At 31.8% G+C, this 26480-nt stretch overlaps 3 protein-coding genes across 10 annotated transcripts; 2 read left to right on the forward strand and 1 right to left on the reverse strand.

The window, feature by feature from the left end:
- The first annotated feature begins 1284 nt into the window (after positions 1–1284).
- LOC117239864 (DNA mismatch repair protein Msh2) lies at positions 1285–13359 on the forward strand. Of its 6 annotated transcripts, none has more exons than XM_033505694.1 (16): positions 1285–1514; positions 1586–1669; positions 1745–1794; positions 9325–9448; positions 9588–9844; positions 10008–10175; positions 10278–10466; positions 10528–10922; positions 10996–11207; positions 11289–11606; positions 11816–12034; positions 12106–12338; positions 12412–12503; positions 12583–12805; positions 12883–12975; positions 13052–13207. In XM_033505694.1, exons 2-16 carry the CDS (start codon positions 1636–1638, stop codon positions 13205–13207), a joined length of 2763 nt encoding a protein of 920 aa, XP_033361585.1. In that variant the 5' UTR covers positions 1285–1514; positions 1586–1635. The 6 variants fall into 6 exon arrangements, with proteins under 6 accessions (XP_033361585.1, XP_033361586.1, XP_033361588.1 ...); XM_033505695.1 differs by having other exon boundaries at positions 1285–1456; positions 1603–1669; XM_033505693.1 differs by lacking the exon at positions 1285–1514 and having other exon boundaries at positions 1522–1669; positions 13052–13359.
- LOC117239862 lies at positions 2028–7827 on the reverse strand. Of its 3 annotated transcripts, none has more exons than XM_033505691.1 (3): positions 7568–7827; positions 2584–7378; positions 2028–2502 (listed from the first exon to the last, which is right to left on the reverse strand). In XM_033505691.1, the coding sequence occupies exons 2-3, from the start codon at positions 7360–7362 to the stop codon at positions 2149–2151; spliced, it is 5133 nt and encodes a 1710-aa protein (XP_033361582.1). In that variant the 5' UTR covers positions 7363–7378; positions 7568–7827; the 3' UTR covers positions 2028–2148. The 3 variants fall into 3 exon arrangements, with proteins under 3 accessions (XP_033361582.1, XP_033361583.1, XP_033361581.1); XM_033505692.1 differs by having other exon boundaries at positions 2028–3458; positions 3975–7378; positions 7568–7826; XM_033505690.1 differs by having other exon boundaries at positions 2028–7378; positions 7568–7826.
- A 494-nt stretch (positions 13360–13853) lies between the features above and the next one.
- Positions 13854–17069, forward strand: LOC117239867. The gene is made up of 6 exons (XM_033505701.1): positions 13854–14089; positions 14365–15183; positions 15244–15607; positions 15689–15992; positions 16086–16386; positions 16501–17069. Exons 1-5 carry the CDS (start codon positions 13962–13964, stop codon positions 16175–16177), a joined length of 1707 nt encoding a protein of 568 aa, XP_033361592.1. The 5' UTR covers positions 13854–13961; the 3' UTR covers positions 16178–16386; positions 16501–17069.
- The last annotated feature ends 9411 nt before the right edge of the window (positions 17070–26480 follow it).

The following is a 26480-nucleotide window of genomic DNA, read 5'->3' on the forward strand; positions in this document are numbered from 1 at the left end:
TGTAAACACGGTTTCAAATAAACGTTTTGAATTACCTTGATTTGAAAGAAATTACGATTTTACTTTCGCGCTACGGATCGTGCGGGCCGCGGGACGTGACAGTGATATCTATATTTTACATTTCTTTACGTTTCATTTTGTTAGTAATTTTCATTTCAATTAGTTGTATAATTAAAATATATTATAAAGAAGAAATGTTTCGTTCTTTAGACGTTGTCCATTAATTTAGCAAATATAAATTCGAAAAGAGCAAACAAACAATAGTTGTAACTATATTTTTCAAATGTGGAAATCATTAAATAATGGAACTCTCAAATAAATCACTAAAAATAAATTATTTCCCTCGAGAATGTCGGTCCTTCTCCAAATATGAAGACACGCAATTCACTATGTGTTGGCGAATGAAACAGCTCGCAAAGTGAATTGTATGTAGGATGGTATACGCAATAAGTATGGTGGGGATAAATGTATGATGATTGATATTTATCGTTGCTCGTTAGGTTGCGCGTTATCCAGCATAAGAAATGTGAAGTATCTTTTATGTACATATTCGGATAACACGAGGCAATAAACGATATTATCAGAATCAAAGCTTTTTTAAGTTTTTTTTTATATTACGATTACTCATTAAACTAATTGTTCTTTGCCGGTTATCAAGTTATTCGCTATAATTTTTTTCTATGGCACTATCAAATGCTAATAAAATACTACATAAAACTTTAATAAATTCTTAACTTTTATTTACAAAACCAGATGATTATTCAAGGTAATTTTTTATTGCAAATTATACAATGTTAGTTTATGAAGTAATTTAATAATTTCGATATACATATATGCGAGTTAATATTATTTTTTTAAAAAGTACGTATAAAATGATATTTTTGACAAATATTAAATTTAATTGTTTCAAAAATCAAATGAATAATATACTTGTACATTGATGAAAAGAACAGTCAATAAGATTTATAGAATCATAATCTGCTTTTAGCATTCATCAAGAATTTAAGGATTTAAATTTAAAATACTCGACATATGTATATTTTTCATGTAGATGTGTGTGTGTGTGTGTGTGTGTGTGTGTGTGTGTGTGTGTGTGTGTGTGTGTATACATATATATTATGTATATAATTATAACTTACCCAATAATTAAAGTAGAATATTGAATAATATATAACTATATATGTACTTGATTTAATAATTACTCTGTTGATTTTATGTAAAATAAATACAAAACGAAAAATTCAATTAACAATTCGTATAGTTAATTTTTCATTATACATTGCACAACTTTTACACTATTACAAAATTAATGATTTATCACTCAGGACATATTGCATTAGCTGTATAACCATAAAGATGGGATGCAAATACAAATCTTCAAACATTGGTAGATTTAGTTGACCAATAAAATTAGAGAGCAATGATAACTGAATAACCTACAGTGTGCAATCTATAGGTTGGTAGTATATGGTGTTACTCATTTTTGCGGGAATACGTTAAAACATAGATGTTTAGTGAGTATTTTACTAAAATCTTTTCCAAAATATTTTCACGAAATCCTACAGTATTTATTTTATATTATTAGCTATTTCTTACTTAAACCGTAAATACTAATAACTTGCTCTATATAAAACCATGGCTGTCCAACCAAATCAACAATTTAATATGGGTTAGTGTAACAGTATAATTTCTTAAATTATTTTTTCATTAATTTGTAAATAATCATGTATAAAATATATTGTAGATCCACCAAATCAACAGAGTTTTGTTAGATTTTTTAAAAATCTACCAGAAGTAAGTAAACATAATACATTGCATCTGCATTAGTACTTATCTTTATATTATTAAAAATAACAGTTTTACGACAATTATAAATGCAATAAAAAATAGAATTTAAAAAATAGATTCATTTATTTAAATAACAATATAGAATATATATAATAACCTTATAACAGTGAATTTTTTATAATACTACATCAGCTTCTTGAAATTATTAATTTAACAATTCCAATAATAATAGTACATTATAACACTGATAAATAAATTTTATTTAGTAAATCTTACATATATTAAAAGCTTATATCAAGAACCTATATTACTAAAAATTATATATAAATAAATGTTAATTAAAAAAATTGAAAGTTATGTTCATCCAAAAATATTTCTAGCCTTTTCTTTAGCTTTATCAAAAGTAGTTGTAATTTTGTGGCCAATTCTTGTCCAAAGAGACGATGGACGTGGTGGTTCATTAGTATCATTTGTATTTAAAGGTTCTACAGGTAATGGTGGCATTGTCAATTCTGTTGTTGTTACCATTATTTCTGGTTTTTCTCGAATATCCCATGGATCCGTATTACTTGTAGATGGTAGTGTAGCACTAGGGTTTATTGTCACTCCAGAATATATATCTCCGCTATGTGTCGGATCATATTGTCCACCCCCATAAACTTCCAAAATTCTTGGCTGCAGCTTAGGTTCAGATGAAGCAGTTTCCACATGCTTCTGTAAATTTTCATTTTCTCTTTTTTGTTGATCAGACATCAATTTATTTTCAAGCTGAATATAACGAAATGGTTTTCTCACAGATTTAATTCCTTGTTCAGTTGCATAGTTTTGAGGTTGCCAATGTGATTCCTGCTGATCTGAATTATCAACTATATATTTAATTTGTTTTTCTTGCTTTGGATTTTGTTGTAAATTAGAAAATTGTGTTTGTATTGATCGCTGCTGCAAATCTTCCTTATTCTTCTGATCTGTTTGTTGTACGAATTGTCTTTGATCGCTTGGATGATATGTATAATGCCATTGCAAGCCTACAGTTGCATCATTCGATTTGTGTAACCAATTTACTTGGTCTACATTTCCTCCTTCAACATCATATCCACTACTTCCAGCTTGTTGACTTAACTTCTTAGAAACATCTTTATCTTGTCCTTGATCCCCTCTGGTACTTTGTCTCCTAATATTATCTTTATCACCTTCTACATTCACTTGTGGAGGTAATTCATAAATATTTGGCGCATCTGTATCTCCAGCATTAAGGTTCAAATTATTCTGATTATTAATATTATACATATCTTGATTTGATACCTGTGTATTAACTGTTGACCAACGCCTTGAATATCTCGATCTTGGTTTAGGTTTTTCTGCAGGCTTCTGCAAATCATCTTCTGGTTGTGCACTAGTTTGTTGAGTCAAATGACCCCACTTCTGATCCCTCACATTAGGATGCCAGGTTGGAAAGGATTGCTCTGATTCCTGACCAAACTCAAGATTTCCAGATGTCTGTTGAGTGAGATCATCAAATTCCCCCGTTTTCTGCGTTAAATCTCCTAATTGTTGATCGGCACCCTGTGGTTTCCAAGGTTCATAAGATTGTTGCGAATCCTGACCAAACTCAAGTTTTCCAGAGGTTTGTTGAGTAAAATCATCGGATTCTCCTGTTTTCTGTGTAAAATCTCCTAATTGTTGACTTGTGCTCTCTGGCTTCCAAGGTTGATAAGATTGTTGCGAATCCGGACCAAACTCAAGTTTTCCAGAAGTCTGTTGAGCGAGATTATTAAATTCCCCCGTTTTCTGCGTAAAATCTCCTAATTGTTGATCGGCACCCTGTGGTTTCCAGGGTTGATAAGATTGTTGCGAATCCGGACCAAACTCAAGTTTTCCAGAAGTCTGTTGAGCGAGATTATCAAATTCACCCGTATTCTGCGTAAAATCTCCTAATTGTTGATCGGCACCCTGTGGTTTCCAGGGTTGATAAGATTGTTGCGAATCCTGACCAAACTCAAGTTTTCCAGAAGTCTGTTGAGTGAGATCATCAGATTCCCCTGTCTTCTGTGTAAAATCCTCTAATTGTTGATCGGCACCCTGTGGTTTCCAAGGTAGATAAGATTGTTGCGAATCCTGACCAAACTCAAGATTTCCAGATGTCTGTTGAGTGAGATCATCAAATTCCCCCGTTTTCTGCGTAAAATCTCCTAATTGTTGATCGACACCCTGTGGTTTCCAAGATTGATGAGATTGCTGTGAGTTTTCGCCAAATTCGATTTTTCCAGATGATTGTTGAATAAGATCATCAGATTCCCCTCTTTTCTGTGTAAAATCTCCTAATTGTTGGCTTGTGCTCTCTGGCTTCCAAGGTTGAAAATATTGTTGAGAATCCTGACCAAACCCAAGTTTTCCTGAGGTTTGATGAATGAGATCATCAGATTCCCCTGTTTTCTGCGCAAAATCTCCTAATTGTTGACTTGCGCTCTCTGGCTTCCAAGGTTGAAAAGATTGTTGCGAATCCTGACCAAACTCAAGTTTTCCAGAAGTTTGTTGAGTGAGATTATCAGATTCCTCTGTTTTCTGTGTAAAATCTCCTAATTGTTGGCTTGCGCTTTCTGGCTTCCAAGATTGAAAAGATTGTTGTGAATCCTGTCCAAACTCAAGTTGTCCAGAAGTTTGTTGAGTAAAATCATCAAATTTCCCTGTTTTCTGTGTAAAATCTTCTAATTGTTGACTTGCACTCTGTGGTTTCCAAGAATCATGAGGTTGCTGTGAGTTTTGGTCAAATTCGATTTTTTCAGATGATTGTAAGGTAGGGTCGTTAGATTCCCTTGTTTTTTGAATAAGATCTTCCAATTGTTGAATAGTATCATGTAGGTTCCACGTTTTTTGAGACTGTTGTGATTCTTGACTAAATTCAAGTTTTCCAGATGTTTGTTGAGTGAAATCATCAGATTCCGTGGTTTTTTGTATAAGGTCTTCTAACTGGTGGATTGTACTGTATATATTCAATGATTTGTCTGATTTTTGTGTTTCCTGGCCAAATTCCACATTTCCAAATGTTTGTTGAATGAAGTCATTAGATTCCCTAGTTTTTTGAATAAAGTCTTCTAATTGTTGGATTGTACTGTATATATTCCATGGTTTATCTGATTTTTGTAATTCTTGATCAAATTCTGTATTTCCAGGAGTTTGCTGTGTAAGGTTATCAGATTCCTTTGTTTTTTGAATAAGATCTTCTAATTGTTGAATTGTATTGTGTAGATTCCAAGGTTTATGGGATTGTTGTGATTCCTGGTTTAATTTAAGTTTTCCAGAAGTTTGTTGAGTAAAGTCATCAGATCTTCCTGCTTTTTGTGTAAGATTTTCTGTGTGATGATTGACACTGTATCGTTTCCAGGGTTGATAAGATTGTTGCAAATCCTGACCAAACTCAAGTTTTCCAGAAGTCTGTTGAGTGAGATCATCAGATTCCCCTGTCTTCTGTGTAAAATCCTCTAATTGTTGATCAGCACCCTGTGGTTTCCAAGGTTGATAAGATTGTTGCGAATCCTGACCAAACTCAAGTTTTCCTGAGGTTTGTTGAGTGAGATCATCAGATTCCCCTGTCTTCTGTGTAAAATCCTCTAATTGTTGATCAGCACCCTGTGGTTTCCAAGGTTGATAAGATTGTTGCGAATCCTGACCAAACTCAAGTTTTCCTGAGGTTTGTTGAGTGAGATCATCAGATTCCCCTGTCTTCTGTGTAAAATCCTCTAATTGTTGATCGGCACCCTGTGGTTTCCAAGGTTGATAAGATTGTTGCGAATCCTGACCAAACTCAAGTTTTCCTGAGGTTTGTTGAGTAAGATCATCATTGATGTATTTATTTTGTGTTTGTTGCACTTCATCTTGTTTACCATACTTTGCATGACGCTTATATTTTCTTGAATATTGAGAGGTACTTTGTGTATATTGTGAATTGTAATCACAGTCCACAGTATCTACACCAGACATTAATTTGTCTAACATATTTTTACCACGGGTAAAGTCACCTTCTTTAAATTGATGTAAATAACTATCTTGTTGTTGTATTCCTTGATGTAAATTATGTCTGTTGTCATACTGATTATTATTATATTGGAGACTGTGCTGGTTCATATGTGAAATGTCTGTGGTATGCTGTGGTATAGATACTTCTTTTGTATGACTAGCATTCCAATGTTCTTTGTAGTGAGATACACCTTGCATGCCTGATTGGATCCCGCTACTTTGACTTTGTGCATTGTTTCTCAAATTGTCAAGAAACGTTTGGGTCTGTGCGATTTGTCTAGATTGATGTGCATCTAACATTTCTGCCTGCTGATAATTATCTGTTTGCTGTTGCGAAGTTGATCCACTATATATATTCCTATTATAACCACTGTTTCCAGTACTGAGTACACTAGTATATCCTGATGTTGGATTAATAAGTTGACTAGTTGGTTGAAGTTTTTGTGCATATTCTTCGTGCCTTTCATATGTACTGTAGCTGTTTGTACCATAAGTATTTTGGTAAGGATTCCTATAAGGTAAATGTTCATTTCTAATGTCTGAGGAATGCTGTTCTTCATTATGTGTCATAGGTAAACTATTCCTGTGGTTATGTTGTCTTCTATAATTATTATTGTTTATATTATGCATGTTATCAATAGACAAATCATGAGAACTAATATGTGCCTGTCCAATGTTGGTGGATCCCACAGCCTCTGCTGTAGAAATATGTTTGAATTCTTGCCCTATTTCTTTTTCGATCTTCTCTAGTTTCTGGTGTATATCGTGCATTCCAATTTTTGTGATTTTAGGAATAGGAATTCCATCAGATGAACTGTAACTAGAAGTATAATTCCTTTTATAGTAACGAACCTTTTGAGGTCCTGATACATATTGACCTTCTTCTTCAAATACATGGCCACGTCCTCCATCAGTTTTATAAGAATCTACTGTACTCCAATTTCCATGCTGTCCATTAAAATGATAAGGTTCTTGTAAAATTTGTGTATGCAAGTTAGATGTACTTTGAGGAATCACTTGTGATCTTCCACTGTATTCTCCAAGATCTTCAAGTCTTTCACCTTTAGTGTATGATGATCGAGTGTGTTGTTGACTCTGTATTTTATTATACTTATGTTGTGCAACTGATTCAGAATTACCCATTTGATTGTAAGTGTTGTGAGAATTAAAAACTTCTTGAGTATTGGGTAAATGTATACCATGTCTATTATTCTGATATTCAAAATCTGATAATATTTCACCATTAGGATATCCTGTACTGTAAGAAGAAGAAGAATTTTTCCTATAATATCTTACTGTTTTGGGACCTGTGACATATTGACCACGTTCTTCGTGCACTTTTCCATGTCCATTGTCTATATCATAGTCATTATGTTCAGACCATGTGCCAGGTTTTGAATAGTCAAGGCCTTGTAAATGTGACGCGGTTTGTGACAAACCACCAGAAGTTTGTGTTTGATATTGTTTAACATAAGAAATACAAGATTCTATGCATCCAGTTGGTGCAGATAATGCGTATGTTATTAATAAAGATAAAATGACAATACTTTGTGCCACCATGTTACTAATTTGATCTCTGAAAATATAAAATTGTTTTAGCTATTTTTTTATGAAAAACGCATGTAAATAAATTTTTATATTATTATAAAATATATTTTACATATTATTCGTTAAGGAATAAAAATAACACTTAAAGAAATATTATATGTACGATAAAATTAGTACTCTGTATCTGTTATTAAGTTAAAATTATAAATTTAATTACCATGTGGTGAAAGATCAAAATCCACTTAAGAATTGACGATTGAGATGATCTCAGTGGCAGTATATGTTGATATGTACTATATGCAAGTTGGAGCAATTCCATTTATGTTAGCTCCCCCTTCTTCATCACTTCTTTGAAAACATTCTCTTTCATTCTTACATGGTGATAATATTTTCTGTGCATTTATCCCAGTTATGTATATACATTCTTATCACAACTAATAATTCACAGTAACAGAAGAGAAAAGCAGACAAACAGTTTCTAATATATGTTTTGTATTAGCTAGAAAGATCCATTTAATTTTTATTCAAGATACCATACATACGTATTTTAATTCAAATATTTAATATGAAATAATTTTGAGAAGCTTGTATTATATACTTTATTATATTTATGAGAATTTATAATAAACTACTTCATGAATTGTAATTAAAGGAAAAAGAAGCTGTTGCTATATTAATAATTTTATAAATATATAATATTTTATTTCATTATATTTACTTATGTTTCTCATAGATATATAAATATATTTCTTTAATTTCCTGATAATAATTACATAAATAGTTTCCACTAACAGCTGCAAATTTGATTTGATGTATCATCAATGATGTCATCCTCAATGTATAACATCCTTGTTGCAATATGGTAATTTATTCCTATTTCATAATAGGTAGAACTTCAAGGTGACAGATTAAAATGATTACTGAGATACATCAATGAGACAAATGTTCTATTTTTAATTCTAAGATAGGTGTATCTTTCATTGTATTTATATGTTGTAGCATTATTTGAAGGAAATACAATTCCCTTTATTTTATACTACATATTTAGTATAAAAGTTTCTTATACTCATATAATAATGTATTTAACAAGATATTGCTTAAACAATTGAATATAAGGAATTGAAATAGTTCATAATGTTTTTAATGGCCTACTTACATACGCCATATATTACTGACCTTCCTGGAACATGAACTTTGATCTTTTATCACAATAAAAATAATGCTTCCAAGATAATGCCATTAGCAAATTTTCTTAATTTTTTTATTCACAAATTATTTTTAAATTTCATATTATACTAACATATTTGTATATGATATTTTGATCTTCTGTATGAACTATTAGTGATATCTATATTATTTTCATATTATTCGTTATTAAATTAGTATATAACTTTATATTAATATTTTATTAAACTAATATTTTCAAAACTTTTAAATATATTTTAAAGATAATAAAAAATTAAATGTATATATAATTATTCAATGATGTCATATTAATGTAATACGTTAAATTGATACATCTTTTCCACAATATATCAGATTTCCTTGAACTCATACGTATTACATTAATATCAATTCATGACATTTTGACCCTAGATAGACATTGACCTACAGATATGTAACGAGATTCTTCATTTTCTTGAAAACAAGTGTAATAATTATGATTTGGTAATAATTACAATTTTCATGTTAAACGTTCATATGTCTAACAATTTCCAAAAATTAACTTTATTTTTTAATTTTGTGCCTCTGCAGAGTTATAATATTTACAAATTTGTGTTACTTTAGGAACGTATATCAGTCATGAAAATGAGTAAGTTATAAAAATAGGTCAAGAATATATCTAAAGATAATATCATATGATATAATTCTGGATAGGTGTCTCATTATAATATATTATATACCATTATATTATTAATCCTCAGATTTTAAATTTAAAATATATGTATGTAATCAAATACTGATTGATTTCAGAAACTTAGTACCACTATACGATTTTTTAATAGATCAGATTATTACACATTACATGGTAATGATGCTTTATTTGCTGCACAAGAAGTTTTTAAAACTACGTCAGTTTGTAAGATGATAGGAGCTGGTAAGTTCTGAAATTCAACTTTAAAATATTTATTTAACTGTATTACTATTAAGAATTATTAATAAACCTTTATTCTGTTTATTCTATACTTTTACTAATTTATTATGTACTTATCTAAAAAAATTTCTGTACAATGCAGATCCATATAAAACCGAGGGTGTTATTCTTAAAAAAAATCATTTTGAATCTTTTATACGTGATCTACTGTTAGTAAAACAATACAGAGTAGAAGTTTATGTTAATCAAGGATCAGCAAAGAATCAAAATTGGGTATTAGAATATAAAGGTTCTCCTGGAAATTTAACACAATTTGAAGATACACTGTTTGGTAATAACGATGTTGCTGTTAGTGTACATGTCATAGCAGTGAAATTAGGAATGGAGGCAAAATCTAGAGTGAGTAGCAGTAAATAACCATGCGATAAACTTTTTGTTGAAAAGCTTTTATAAATATTTTTATTATATATATTGTTATATTATATTATATTATATCATAATATTGTGTGTGTGTATATATATATATATATATATATATATATACACTTTATCATTTTTTTAGATTGTTGGCTTAAGCTGTGTAGATACTACAGCAACTTCATTTTCTGTTTGTGAATTTCAAGACAATGAATCATTTTCCAATTTGGAATCAATGGTTGTCACACTCGCTCCCAAAGAATGTTTATTAATTCAAGGTGAAGGCAGCTATGAATTCCAAACTCTTAAACAAGTAAACAGATAAGACATCTCTTTCGTATAAAACAGTTGAACTAAAAATCTTAATGATATGAATGGAACATTTATTTGTTTTTTCCTTTCTTCCATCTTTTAGGTCATGGAACGAAATAATGTAATGGTTACTACAAGAAAAAGAAGTGAATTTTCTAGTGAATCAGTTATACAAGATTTAAATACTTTAATAAAATTCAAGAAAGGTCAACAACAAAATGTACAGTCTTTACCTGAAATCAATTTAAGCTTTGCTATGTCAGCTACTTCTGCGCTTATTAAATATTTAGATGTAAGTATATTATATTAATAAAGACAAAATGTTTTAATTTAATTTGATAATTTTCTACTAGTTAACATCAGATGAAGGAAATTTAAATCAATTTGCTATAGACCAAATAAAGGAGTCACGTTATTTAAAGCTAGATTCAGCTGCTATAAAAGCACTTAATATCGAATCACGTGCTGATACCTCCTCTATTTTAAATGGAAACGCACCTACAAGTATTCTGGACATTTTGGATAAATGTAGGACTTCACAAGGTCATAGATTGCTTGCACAATGGATTAGACAACCTTTAAAAGATTTATGTCTTATAAAAGAAAGACATGATATTGTTGAAACACTAGTGAATGATAATGAATTACGGACTAATCTTAGTGAAGATCATTTAAGACGCATACCGGATTTGCAAGTGCTTGCAAAAAAATTGGCCAGAAAAAAGTCAACTTTACAAGACCTTTATAAGTAAATAATGTATTTACAGTATATAATGTAACTATATATATATATATATATATTTATATTGGTTTTATTTTAGGATTTACATGTGTATATCACATTTGCCTAGATTATTAGAACAGCTTTCTAATATAGACGTAATAGCCTTAAAAACAATGTTCAGTGATCCTTTGAGTGAACTTATTACAGACATGGACAAATTTCAACAAATGGTTGAACAAACAATTGATTTAGATTCCGCCGAAAAAGGAGATTTCTTAGTACGAGCCGAATTTGATGATGAATTGAAAGGTACTTATACAATCTTTCATTTCATTGTGCTATACATGTAAATATGTTTCTTACGTATAAATTTATACATATTGATATTAGAATTAAAAAATACTATGGATGAAGCGGAAGCGAAATTACAATCTGAATTGGGTAAAGTTGCTAATGATCTTTCAATCGAAGCTGGAAAAACTCTAAAACTAGAATCAAATCAACAGCTTGGATATTATTTTCGTGTAACATTGAAAGAAGAAAAAGTACTAAGAAATAAGAAACAGTATATTATTCTGGATTCTAATAAAAGCGGTGTACGATTTCGAAGCAATAAATTAAATGATTTAAATGATGAATACATTGTTGCTAGAGATAAATATACAGTGGAACAAAAAAAGGTTGTTACAGAAATAATTGAAATAGCAGGTATTTTATATATTATATATTACATATATATATATATAATTTATATATATATATATATATATTATATTATATATTACATGTATATATATATATATATATATATATATACACGCGTATATAACTAAAACTTTGCAAAAAATTAACTAAAATGCAATTAGACAATAAAACAAATACACGTTTATATCATTGTATTACTATCTCTTGGACAGCCGGTTACAGTAGTACAATAAAAGCTATTGGAAATGTATTGGCATCTCTTGATGTACTTACTGCTTTTGCTTCTGTTGCTGTAAGTGCTAATAAACCATATGTACGTCCTGAAATGCTACCTACAGAAGCTGGTGAGTTTAATCTTACTCAAGTTCGACACCCATGTTTGGAAATTCAAGGAGTAGATTTTATAGCTAATGATATCAGTTTTAAAAGAGGTAATTTTTAAAAATATTGTCTCATATATTATTTTGATAAATGTAGAATATAATAATTACTAAAATTATAGGCGAATGTCATTTTCGCATCATAACTGGTCCAAATATGGGAGGTAAAAGCACCTATATAAGATCTGCTGGTGTCAGTGCTTTAATGGCACATATTGGAAGCTTTGTTCCTTGCGATCAAGCAAGAATATCATTATTGGATTGTATATTAGCCCGTGTAGGAGCTGATGATTCTCAATTAAAAGGGCTTTCTACATTTATGATGGAAATGATAGAAACTGCTGCTATATTAAAAGTAAATTGATGATATTTATAGCATTAAATATTGAATAATATGTATACATTTATATTTTATATGATTTCGATAGACAGCAACTTGTAATTCCCTCGTGTTAATTGACGAATTAGGCAGAGGAACTTCTACTTATGAAGGTTGCGGTATAGCATGGTCAATCGCCGAGTAATATATGAACAATCTTCTGATTTTATCACAAATTTTTATTTTTCTGTATAATTCATAACAATAAAATTTTTTGCAGATATTTAGCAAAAGAAATCAAATGCTACTGTCTTTTTGCGACACATTTTCATGAAATAACTAAATTAGAAGAAGAAGTATCTGCCGTTAAAAATCAACACGTTACAGCCCTTGTAGACGATAATAAATTAACTTTATTATATAAAGTAAAACCTGGTATATGTGATCAAAGTTTTGGCATACATGTCGCTAAAATGGCTAATTTCCCACAAGATGTTATAGAGGTAAAACATGTCTTGATTTATATTTCTAAATTTTAATTTTGCCATATTAATGATAAGAAAACGAATATTTCATTTAGTTTGCTAAGCGTAAACAAGCAGAGCTTGAAGATTACCAAGACTCAGTTTTTGAAGGTTCTGATAATCCACAAAAAAAAAAAGATATTATAAAGGTAATCATATTTTTGTTAGAAACATATAAAAATCTTAAATATTGTTGATATAATCTAATCTTTAATAACGTTACAGGAAGCTGAAGTTCTTATTGCAGAATTTATTAGTAAATGCAGGAATTTAGACAAATCATTATCTGATGCGGAACTGGAAGATAAAATTTCAACATTTAAAAGAGAAGTTCTATCTCACGAAAATCCCTACATAAAGACACTCCTATCAGCTTCTTAACTTCATGTAAAACGATTACTTTATAAAAGTACTATCCAGTATTAATCACATGAGTATTACTAATTTAGGTATAAAAAAGGTACACTGTTGTTTTACAAATCCTGTATTGAATCATAATTTTTGATACTATTATATATATAATGCTTGTTTTATATATATATATGTATATATATGTATATATAACAGGTTTTTTATAATAAAAATATCTTTCGAATAAATATAGCTGTACCACTGATCTCAGATATTTAACAAAATCACAATACAAGTTATCTCCAAAAATATGATACCTTTACCACAGATGAAGTACTTTATATATGGGATTGGAAATAAAATACCCTTATGTCCTATATATAGCTATTGCTATTTTTATATAATTACAAAGTTATAAACAGAGTATCATGTATATTCAGACATTTTAAAAGTCTTGCTTTTCATTCTACTCCATTCCTTTATGCTAAGATAGAGAACAGCAGCAAACTTATAGATCATGAGATTAAAAATTCATTAAATATGAAATCTACCTTGTAAATATTTGTGATAACATCTTTAATAAGTAATGTTTATTGCTGGCTTTATTATTATCATTGTAGTAATTCTTATTGAAGTATCATCCGTCGATAACATATTGATTCACTATTTTCACCATTGTAACCTTGAACTTGACTCACGTATTCACTGTTTGTGGGGAGTGTCTGCAATCTTGTATTAGTAACTATTAATTATTATATCTTTTGTATAACTTTTATTAATAATTATGGATCCTTCGATCTTCCCTGAAGAAATTTGGGTAAAAATCTTATTATATTGTGATGTACCTGATATTATTGCTATCGGTAATACGTGCAAATATTTGAGGAAAGCTTCAGATACTGATTACTTGTGGTAAGTTTGAGATTAAGTTTATGTGAAAAATACATTGAAGTTCAATAACTCACTTGCAAAGTAAATAAAAGTTTGTGCTATTATGAATTTGCAATGTAAGACTGTAAATAAGATGACACTTCCGCAAAGTTCATAATTATCACATAAAATTTCTTTGTATAAAAGGAATTTATCATCAATTTACTCTATTAAAATATAGACAATTTTAAAAATGAATGTATATTTAGAAAACTATTGCTATCAACTATTTATAGAATTCACTCATGTCTTTCCAGGAAAATGAAGTGGCTACAATTGATTTCAAAAGTACATTTTAGATTTCCAGATATAAAGTGTTTACAATTACTTAGTGTCAGCTTTAAAGCAATGTGCTATAGATTATATATGGTAATTACATTGGGAGAAAATGTTCATTTCCCAAAATGTCGTCACTGCAGTGGTTATACATGTCAAAGAAATTGCGTTGAAGGTTCTAGCGCAAAAGTAGTAATTGAAATTGGAAATAAGTATACATGGGTTATTGAGCCGCATTTTGAATTAAGAAGACATTTTTCAATGTTTGGTGTACCTAAATATAATAATGAAACATATTTGGAACAAACACAAAATGTCCCAAGTAGTAGTACACGTCCAAAATGTGATGGCAAATCACTAGCTAAAAAGTTAAAACTATTGAAATTATCTGAATTAGCAACTGCTAAAATCCCTAGACCTAGTGGTCCATTTTGTGTTTTTTGTAATTCTGTTAAATTATATAGAGAAAAAAAGAGATTAATTACTCATCAAAATGATCCAACATGTTATGCAAGGCCAAATCCAATTTATGAGAAACTTATAAATGGATATTGCACTGATACCGTCGAAGTACTTGGAATTCCAAATGTTGATCTTGTTAGTCCAGCAGAAGCATTATTAAGTGATGGAACATTTCCTGTTCTTAAAACATTTGTTGGTCATTTGTTTCATCAAATGAGATTAACTTCAACATTAAGGAAACCCAATGCAGTGCTCATGTTCTGTGAACCATTAGCTATGCATCCAATGCTAAGAAAACAATTGTTGCATTACTTGTTCCAAGAAGTCAAGGTATCAAGGTAAGATAGAAAAATTATATTGTAAGAAGATATTCTTTTATAAAGTAAATAAATTTGTAGAGTATGTCTGGTTCCTAAACCTTTAGCAGCATGTGCAATGCTGGATGTGGAAACTTGTGTCGTAGTTGATAGTGGTGCTTTAAGTACAACGGTAGCTGTTGTAATTGGTGGACGTGTTATACCACAACGTTGGAGATTATTACCTGTTGGTGGTTGGCATGTAGCATACCATCTAAAACAAGCTATGCATTGGTATCTAAAAGGATGTTATCATATTCCTATATCATATCTGGATACATTACCTATTAAAGAAAGGTGTAGACTAAGTTACAATATCAAAAATGAAGAGAGAAGAGTAGGACAAAAGAATGAAGAATGTATTAAAGTTAGAGTTCGAAGTTATACTGATAATAAGCAATTTCTGGTTAGTGAATTTACACATGTATTCATACAGTTAAAGTCCTTTACAATGTTTATTGTTATAATAATTATTTACATTTTTTAGAGAGTTTCCTTGGGTTCAGAATTATATATTGCTCCCGAAATGATGTATATCGACCTTGGTTTACCACAAGTGATAAAAGATGTAACGTCTGGTTTATCGGAAGAAATATTACATGATTGTCTCTCACACATTTTGCTCACTGGAGGCAATACACACCTTTCAGGTTTTGGGCTAAGATTGACTAAAGATTTACGAGAATTATTACCAGAGCACAGCAAGATATTAGAAGTAAGAAGTTGTCCTGGTACTCATAGTTGGAATGTTGCAATGGGTTCCACATACGTGCCTTTAGCTGTACATCCTGGTAAATATATAATAATCTTTATGTAAAAGACATTTATTTGTCTAAAACAATATGTGCATGTATATAATTCATTTGCTGTAATCACTATTTTAGACAAGACACCACCAGAATATATAGAAGGTAATCCATTTTGGTTGTCAAGAGAAGAATATGTTTTATTTGGGTGTGAATCGTTAGAGCAGTAAATCCGTAATAAGTGATTTTTTACAATGTCAATACCTCACTTATTATATAAATGCAAATCTTTGCATGTGTAAAACTGTTGAAAAAGTAAAGGAAAAACTGTCATGAAGAAAATCTTCTCATGAATTGCCTTTAAATTAGATGCAAAATATAATCGTAGATAATTGGAGGAGCATTCCAAGATAAAGTGCTTGGACAAAAATAGATATTGGTTGGTATTAGCGATTGTTTTCGAAAATATTTCCTTATATAAGAGATTTCATACATTTATTCAATGTTTTGGAAGGCTCAAAATCATATTAGTAACATACATGCTATGTTGTAGATACTTCTGGGGCCCATCTTACAAGGAAACGGAAGGTGTAAGCTCTACTAATATGTATCCAATGAATACTGGGATAGACACACGTTTCCGCATCTATCTTGCAATGTTATGCCCATTAAGCACTTTTTGTCACCACATTATCATTGATCTCTATCAGTTTAACAACATTTTAAATCCATTCGATATCATGTATCAAATCACGTCACTTCCAAATTCTCTTTTACGTTTTCTTGACATTCTAAAACGTCACTAGTAATTAAATCCTCAACTGATCTCATAATGTAGCTAAGATTTCTTAATTCAAATCGTAGTAAGTTAAATAAAATTGTTTCTACATCGTAGAACTTAATCAATATCTGGATTTTCTACTCTTATTGAATAGCACCTAAATCCAATAATATGGATTCCGTCCATCCTAAGTTTTCAACAATATAACGTTACATTATTGATCGCTTTTATAAACTTTAGAGAAATGATCAGTAAATGAGGTACTAAATTGGAGAACATTTATATTGTAATATGTATTCTACATCCTTTATTTTACATTAAATTTTAATACTTTTATTGCACATCAGGTTTTCCTGGTAACTCACTCCCATTAGCATTGAGAATTAATCATTCCATACTCATGGCGAACTGCCATTTATGGTCCATATTCCCAAAATTGTATCTTCTCCTATCCCTTATAAGATGATTTTTATGTATATAGCCCAAACAATAATTTGTTTTGTACATACATACATACATACATACATACATACATGCATACATACATATGTTTCATTGCTTAATATACAGGTAAATAATTTTAGAAAGTATTATTTAAAAATAAGTATTATAAATTTTTAAAAACTTGTTCATGATTTCCCAAATTTACAATACATCATTCTTGCCAAAATAAGAAATATCTATTAATAGCCCCCCAAAAAAGAAAAAAAAAATAACAACATTTCTAGTCACTTTGAATATAATTAAACTATTTAGACTTCTCTTCCAAGATAGTAGATACTATTAAAAAAAAGAATTTATAATGAGATTTTAGAACCATGAATCTTTAAATATTAATATTATGCAGTATACGATTATTGTTACCATAATTTTCTTCAATTCTACATATGATTTTGTGAACAATTTAATATGCAATTGTTGTTTTTGAAATGTACATTAAATTATTCTATTAATTCTATTAATTAATTAGATAATTCTATTAATTGTTAAGCTGTAAGTAAAAACTTATATAATATTTAAGAAGTTATACAACATTTTAATACTAATTTAAGGAATATTCTATAATAATAGTATATAAATTAATTTAAAAACACATACGTATATTATAAATATCATAGTAAACTATGTTTTTGTTAATGAAAAAAAAATCTATGCAAGTTATTACATTATTGAAACACATTTTAATTTATGATCTTATGATTATTGCGATATATATATATATATAGGTGCTTATATAACATAAGTCTACGTAATGTAAGCATGTATATAATTTAATAATTTTAAGCTATAAAATGATATGAATATTTATAATACAGTTTTTACAAATTACATACATTTAAGATCTAATTTATGTTCTCTTATCTTAAAATGATTTGAATAATTCGTAATACTATATAACGTAATACATTATAACGTGATATAATATAAGGTAATACAATATAACGTAATATAATATAACGTAATACCAAATACCGTAACGTAACAGTATAACGTAGTATAATATAACGTAATTCTAAACAGCGTAATACTATAAAACTTAATATATCATAACGTATTACTATTTAACGTAATATTGTGTTGGCAACTAAGTGACTGGGGGTTTTGTCATTACCACTTAATGAAAAATCCGCTATCACTTAGTTGTCTGCCCAATACATTATAACCTAATACGTTATAACGTAATACTATATAAAATAACTCATTATAACGTAATATAATATAACATAATATAATGTAACGTAATACAATATAACGTAATACAATATAACGAAATACTATATAACGTAATATAATATGACGTAATTCTATATAACGTAATATATTATAACGCAATATAATATACCGTAATACTATATAACGTAATACATTATAACGTAATATAATATAGCATAATACAGTATAACGCAATATAATATAACGTAATACAATATAATGTAATACTATATAACGTAATTCTATCTGACGTAATACATTATAACGTAATATAATATACCGTAATACTACATAACGTAATATATTATAACGTAATATAGTATAACGTAATACCAAATACCGTAACGTAACAGTATAACGTAGTATAACATAACGTAATTCTAAACAGCCTAATACTATAAAACGTAATATATCATAACGTATTACTATTTAATGTAATATTGTGTTGACAACTAAGTGACTAGGGGTTTTGTCATTACCACTTAATGAAAAATCCGCTATCATTTAGTTGTCTACCCAATACATTATAACCTAATACGTTATAACGTAATACTATATAAAATAACTCATTAACGTAATATATTATAACGTAATATAATATAGCATAATACAGTATAACGTAATACAATATAACGTAATGCTCTATAACGTAATATAATATACCGTAATATTATATCATGTAATTGTATATAACGTAATACAGTATAACGTAACATAATATGCCGTAATACTATATAACGTAATATAATATAACGTAATTCTATATAACGTAATACTATATGACGTAATACATTATAACGTAATACCGTAATACTAGAAAACGTAATACGATATAACGTAATACTATATAGCGTAATACTGCATAACGTAATACGTTATAACGTAATATATAGCATAATACTATATAACGTAATTCTATCTGACGTAATACATTATAACGTAATATAGTATACCGTAATACTACATAACGTAATACGATATAACGTAATACTATACAGCGTAATGCTATGTAACGTAATACTGGGTTGGCAACTAAGTGATTGCGGATTTTGTCATTACCACCTAATGTATATAGTATATATTATATAGTGAAGTATATAGTATATATATTATATAGTATTTTATATATAATATATTAAATTTATTCGAAAATATTAGAATAGTTTATTGGACATCGATCCGAACTCTACGTAGTTCATGACGGTGTCTCGGCAGTCTGAGGAGCGCATGTTCCACGGTTGCAGAGTTTTTCGTTAATGTGAGCTGTGTGAGATATTTTGTGCATCTGAAAATTTAGAGCAAATGTACGTTGATCGCAAATGGTGGTAAATACAACGCGAAGGATAATTTTAATTATCTCTTATGTAGTTATAGCTTATCGTATCTGTTTGTTTTCCTTTGTATAAATTGCCCTGCGAGCATGGATGGACGATGCATCTGGAGAAGTGGATTGTGACAAATAACAACGAACAGCAAGAGGATTAACAAGAGGAAGAAGGAAATGAGCGTTTAATCGCTGATAATGAGAAATTGTATTATCTCGTTGGTTATGTGCGAGCTTGGGGGAAAAAATGTGTAACGAAGGGAGGGCAGGAAGAAGTAACTCGTAAATGTGTAAATAAGATGTGCAAAAGAAAAAGCGTTTGGAAATGTGAAACGTTTTCCTTGAAGCAGGTAATAATAAGAGCGTAAAAATATAGGGTGAAAAGACGAGGTGTGTAAAAAAAATGCGTAAATAAAATAAACGCGTTTTTAGCTTGGGTGTGTGAAAGGTGGAGCAGGGAAGGTAATAGCGATGTTGATTCAGCATGGGAATTTGTCAAAACATGGGTTAATTTTGTTAGAAAATTGTAAAATATGTAAAAAGATTGTAGACGTTAGATGGGTGAAAGTTGAAAGAAGTAAGAGAAGAAGGGAAAGAGAGTATAAAATGATAATAAGTAATACGTAAGGCAATATAATTTTTTGGATGGCAAAAGAATGGATTTGTTTGGATTCTAGGAGACTAAAGAATAAATAAAGATACATTTAGGAGATATGTGTGTCTTGTTTATTCGACCATCGACCATAAATTGTGAAAGTAGGCTTTAAAAAGATAAATGACGGATAGAATAGCTTTTAAGGGGGGCACGAGGCGGCTACGGGTTCTCAGGGCGTAGGACCAAGCCCTGGGAAACCCCGATGAATCTGAAATTCTCCTATAGCCGGATGGTGACTGGTTGGCGTTTTCGGCCACCGCCAGTTTGCCAATCCGGTGCGGAGAACCTCGGAGAAGTTGGTGGGCCCGTATCTGCCAAGACCACTCACCTCACCTTTTCGTGGGGCTCCCCGTCACCCTGCACCAGCCTTGACCGGGACAGGATGTGAAAGAGTGAGTGGCACCAGGATGGAAATCCTTGTTGACGACCTCCGCGACTTCAGAATCACAATGGACAGAAAAACGAATCAAAAAATCGTTTACGGTGCAGGGGAGGGGCACCCCCGTACCGGCGCAGCCGCGGGTTGTAAAGCGGGCCCCGCTGCGTCGTCATGGAGCAACCGTGGCCGCCCGGGGCTGGGACGCCAGGCCCCCGGACACGCTCATGTGTCTGGCGAAGTGGACACTCGAACTGGGGTGTCTCGGAGAGGGTTGGAGGAACCCGACGTTATGACCGTCGGCCTGGGACCCTCGCGAGATGGGATGCGGCGACGCCGCGGTCGCGAAGGGGGGAGGGGGTGAGATCCGACGACGAAATGTCGTCATGCTCTTCCTATTCGACCGTTGCGGGCACGCTTGGCAAGCGGTCGTACCGCAGGATTACTGAGTCCATAGAAAGCACCGCCTCCGCCACAACGGTTGCAGAGGCGCGGGACGTCGCACACGGGGAATCCGGACTCCGTGTTACTGCCGGCTCCCGGTAAAAGAAAGAAGAGGGGCGCGAGGTACGGCACGGATACCGACACCGACACCGACTCCGAGGCAGCCACCGTGGCCGCCGCCGCCTCTACCATCCACGACGGTGCCGACGGCAGTGTCACGTAATTTTTAGGGTTGGTTGGCGGAAATAAAATATAGTTGAGTCGTAACACAACAATTAACTTTGTTTTAATCAACCTTTATTGTGAATTCACCAATCACAATGTAACACGCACTGAATTAGCATAAATCACAATTCACTCCAACCACGTTATGTAAGACTTAGTTACAACAATACATTAAGTACGCGACTTATAAGGGTAGAGACCGATATAGATATGTTGACTATTCTAAGGATACAGAATAAGTGAAGTTTTACTGACGATACTGTGTCTGAGGAAAGCTAGGGGTGGATGTGTCTAAGGACACGGGACTATCGGATTTGTTGATGACAATTTTGGTTAAGGAAGTGAGGGCAGTAGACACTGTCTCCGATTAGATAATAGGACGGTTGGTGGACCAGGATGGGTTTTAGCCGCCCTCGCGAGAAAGTTGTCAACGGAACATACCAGATGTGGAGAAAACCAACTTTCTAAGCTAACACGTGGCAGACAATAAACGTAAAGGGAAATTTAAGACAGGAAATACTCGATTGGTCCGAAGGACCTTAACTATAAAAATTCCAAGACCCCTGGTGGGTACTTAAGACTATTGAGGGTGCGTGCCAAGGATATGCAGACATCTGGGTGCCATCCTGTCCGTGGTGTGTGGCCTGATCTCTGATGTGAATTGACGTTACAGCAGCGACGACATACGGAGGGACGAGATAAGGATCGGACCGGTCGACAAGCAAGCGTCCGCGAAGGACGCGGATCCGACCCACGATCAGGAAGAGGAGGATGTCGCATACCTGCGATCGAGGGTGCGCTTTCTGGAGAGAGATGTCAGTCTTCTCCTAGAGACGGTGGAACGGCTGACGAAGGAACGCATGGAGAAGGCAGCCAAAGTTGATAACAACGACGGCGAAGGACAAGAGGTGGGGATCACCTCTAAGAGGGAAACGAAAGAAAATGCTACCCGGGCCCTAACGGGAACGGTTATGGGCCCCTCCCTGCCCCTGGTCAGCGGCACGCCGTCTCCGCTGTCCCAACGGGTCGGGGAGTAATACACAAACCAAGGGAACGGATAGATTCGGTGGTCCAGGACCTCGAGATCCACTAGAGGATCTCAAGATCCTGTTCCTCCGCAAGTTCGAACTGTACATGTATCCCGAAAGACAGCGGAGATTCGTTGAATTGAATTTTTAGCCTCTAGCATTGAAAAAAAAATTAAAATTTCACGAGATTTGAGAGGAACCAGTGTTGACACAGTGCAACCCTTCTGATGTGCGCTTTATAAAGCATCAAATGTCGAGTACAACGCGCTACGAACTGTCCATCTATCCCGAAAAACAGCGGAGATACGTTGAATTGAATTTTTACCCTTGAGCATTAAAGAAATTTAAAATTGCATCGCATTTGACAGGGACCAGTGTTGGACCAGGGACCAGTAATACGTTATAATGTAATGTATTATAACGTAATATTATATGTCATAACCGTAATAGCAGTCGCCTACCCCGTCCGAGAACTTCTCGGATGCTGTTCATTCGCTGGTGGGCAACACATGCACGGCCACTGCCTCCATTCCTGCCCATTCGACCGCTGCGTATCCGTTGCCGTGGTCCAGTGGATCCCCGTTGGCGGACGACGCCGGCGCTGATGTCCAGGTGACAGCCGTCCGTATCTCCGGCCCAGCCCGCAGCGTCCAGGAGTCTTTATGGCTCGGCCAGCACCGCTAGATCGACCGTGCTCTCCAGGATGGTTTGGAAGAGCAGGTCTTATGCCCGTCTTGACCGTCCCTGATTGGTTTGGAGGATGCGCAAATGTTTTTCAATAGCTTTTCTACCCTTCTAACTTCATTTTTGCCGATTAAAAGTATAAAATCGTACACGAACGTACCATTTCACCCTTCTTATTAAAATATTATAGTATTGCATCATTAAAATATTGAAACGTTAAAATATAAAATTTCTTTCAAAGTGCAAACTGTTATCGTTCTTTTGTTAAGATCTCTTCGATTGAGAAAGAGATCTATCCAAGCACCTGTAACTTAATATTACAAAAATAGAAGCGAAAATCTGGCATATCAAGTCTAAGCGTGCAAAAACCTAACGATGTGTTTCCTTTTTAACGATAAACTGTTTCAAACGAGTTCTCGCTATTATAGTTGGTACTGTAGAAATCCTCCGTCAAGGCACTCGTTAAATAAGAAGAAAATTTTGAAAGAACGAAAGCCTCCGTAGAGATTGGAGAAATGAAAATTGAATAAAATTTGACTTTCCAACGAAAAATTATTTTTCGAATCTCTCTGCGATACTCGTCTTAGAATGAGAATGGAAACTAGTCAGTTTGAGATGAAGATGAAGATTCGTCAGGCTTTCGCCAGATTCGAGAATGATCGTTACTCTTTCTCCGTTTTTCGTTAATTTTTCGATGATCTAGTCGCAGCAACCTGGGGTCCATATCACAGTTATTAATCATGCCACGTGATTTGCCAGGAATAACATGAAATAAAGTTTTATTAAAAAAAAGACCAGTTAGAATAGATCGAATAATTTTATACCTTTCTGCGAAAATTCACACCCATGAAATCCCTGACAAGTTCACTCCTGTAATGATTAATTACCTAATGATTTTTAAAACAGTACGAGTTTACGGTTGTACGAACTATTTTACGAAAAAGATAGTTATCCGACGATGTTAAAAATCTGAGCATAATGGAGATATACGTACAACAAATACTCATGTGAAAAACCAACGGGACTAATAATAAAATCAATGAATTAGAAAAATAGAGCTGTAGGCAAATATCTTATAATATACAGTGGCATAATCTGCAATTTATTATAAAATAATTGATCCGAGTAGAATCTATTATAAAAGAAGGTTGCTGAATATGACAGACATTGTCGAATACTAATTGAATAAAATCATTTAGTTAATTTTCATAGAATTTCATATTTCTTCGAGGAATCAATAAGTCTCTCGCTAATAGCCTAATAGATCCTTTGATAGATCTAACGAAGTATCTAACCGGGATTATAGTCAATTAGTTCATATTATTCGCTACATAATTAATAATTGTATCACGTACTGCGATGCAGGTGATATTGAAGAAAAAAAGCCATTTTATGTTACAACTATAGCGAGTAAATTTACTCGTTTAACTTGAGAGGCATTAGAAAAGAACCTGACTTTTAAGTAAGCATTAAGTAAGAATTTTAAATATCGCAAACAGTGATGTAGGTGTTATTCAACGAAAAAGTACATTTTATTTTGTAATTAGCACGAGTAAATGGACGAATATCGATAATATAATATAACGCTTAATATGAATGTTATCTGTCTGATTATTTAATACCTTGACTAATTTCATAGTAACGTCATCAACCGCTGTTAGGCTCTTTTCCCTTTTAGTTCAAACTAATTGATAGTCGAAAACTAGTATAAAGGAGGTGTGAATTTAGTCTTAGTTTGTAGAAACCATTAAAATGATAAAAATGGATATCGTATTAAATCGTTAAAGATGCCAATTTACGATAAAAGTTAAGAAATCGTTTAATTTGATTTTGTTATAATGGAAAAACCGTCTCCTGCTAAGTCAAAAAATCGTTACCAAACAAATTAACAAACCGACATCTTGTCAAGGTATATAAGGAACACGGAAGTCGCGCGCGAGCTCTTTTGTGCCTGAAATTCCGGAGAGTGAACATCGAAGAAGAATTTAAATATAAAGTAAATAAAAAAAGAATCAAATAACAACATTACAACCAGTAATTTATAACGTCTAAACCATTTAATTTACAACACTTAAGCTACTAATTTATAACATTTATGCTATTAATTTATAACATTTAAACTATTAATTTATAACATTTAAGCAATTATTTATAACATTTATGCTATTAATTTATAACATTTAAGCTATTAATTTACAACATCTAAACCATTAATTTACAACATTTAAACTGTTATTCTATATATTTAAGCCATTAATTTATAACATTTAAGGAATTAATTTATAACGTCAAAACTATTAATTTATTACATTTATACTATTGATTTATAACATTTAACCTATTAATTTATAACATTTATGCTATTGATTTATAACATTTAAGCTATTAATTTTGCAACATTTAAACTATTAATTTATAACATTTAAGCTATTAATTTACAACGTCTAGGTCATTAATTTACAACATTTAAACTGTTATTGTATACATTTATGCTATTAATTTATAACATTTAAGCTATTAATTTTTAACGTCTAGGCCATTAATTTGTAACTTTTAAACTGTTATTTTATACATTTAGCCATTCATTTATAACATTTAAACCATTAATTTATATCACCTGAGCCATTAATTTATAACATTTAAGCCATTAATCTAAAACGATTACTCCATTAATTCTTAACAGTTATACCAATAATTTATAACCACATTCTGCCATTAATTCAAAGTAATTACGCTCTTAATTTATAGCAGTTGTACCGTTAATCGGTTGTAACTCTACATTCATTGATTTAAATCAATACCATCAATTCGTAGTGAGTGAATTAATGATTTATTTTGTTTCATTTTATTAACGAAATCTATCAAGTCTTTGATGTACTATTTTATTTCTATATAGCATTATTTTTTAATTTTAAATACAGTATTTAATTTCTCATTTCATTATTTCGTATAAAACCTGTCTTAACACAGAGTGTAATCTTAAGATGTAATTTTCCATGTCTGCTCGAAAGTAAGGAAGCAACCACCATATTAATGGAATCAAGGAAGCGAGTGCAATTTAACCGAAGGCAACCACATCTTATCTATAGCTGGACATGAGTCAGAGGACATTTCAAATCATGTTGTTGTTTTGCTTCGGAGTATCAAGACCGTTAGATTACAAGTAATGTAAGAACAAATAAACTCCGGGCAAAACAATATCGCAGCTACAATGTCGCTTTATTATAAAATAATTTTACATCTTTGCTTCCAATGTTTAAAAACTGTTTATGTAAATGGGACCCGAGCGTAGTTACCTCCTCG

The sequence above is a fragment of the Bombus vosnesenskii genome, unplaced genomic scaffold, assembly GCF_011952255.1.
Source record: "Bombus vosnesenskii isolate JDL3184/JDL3185 unplaced genomic scaffold, Bvos_JDL3184-5_v1.1 scf7180000014442, whole genome shotgun sequence".
NCBI classification, from domain to species: Eukaryota; Metazoa; Arthropoda; class Insecta; order Hymenoptera; family Apidae; genus Bombus; species Bombus vosnesenskii.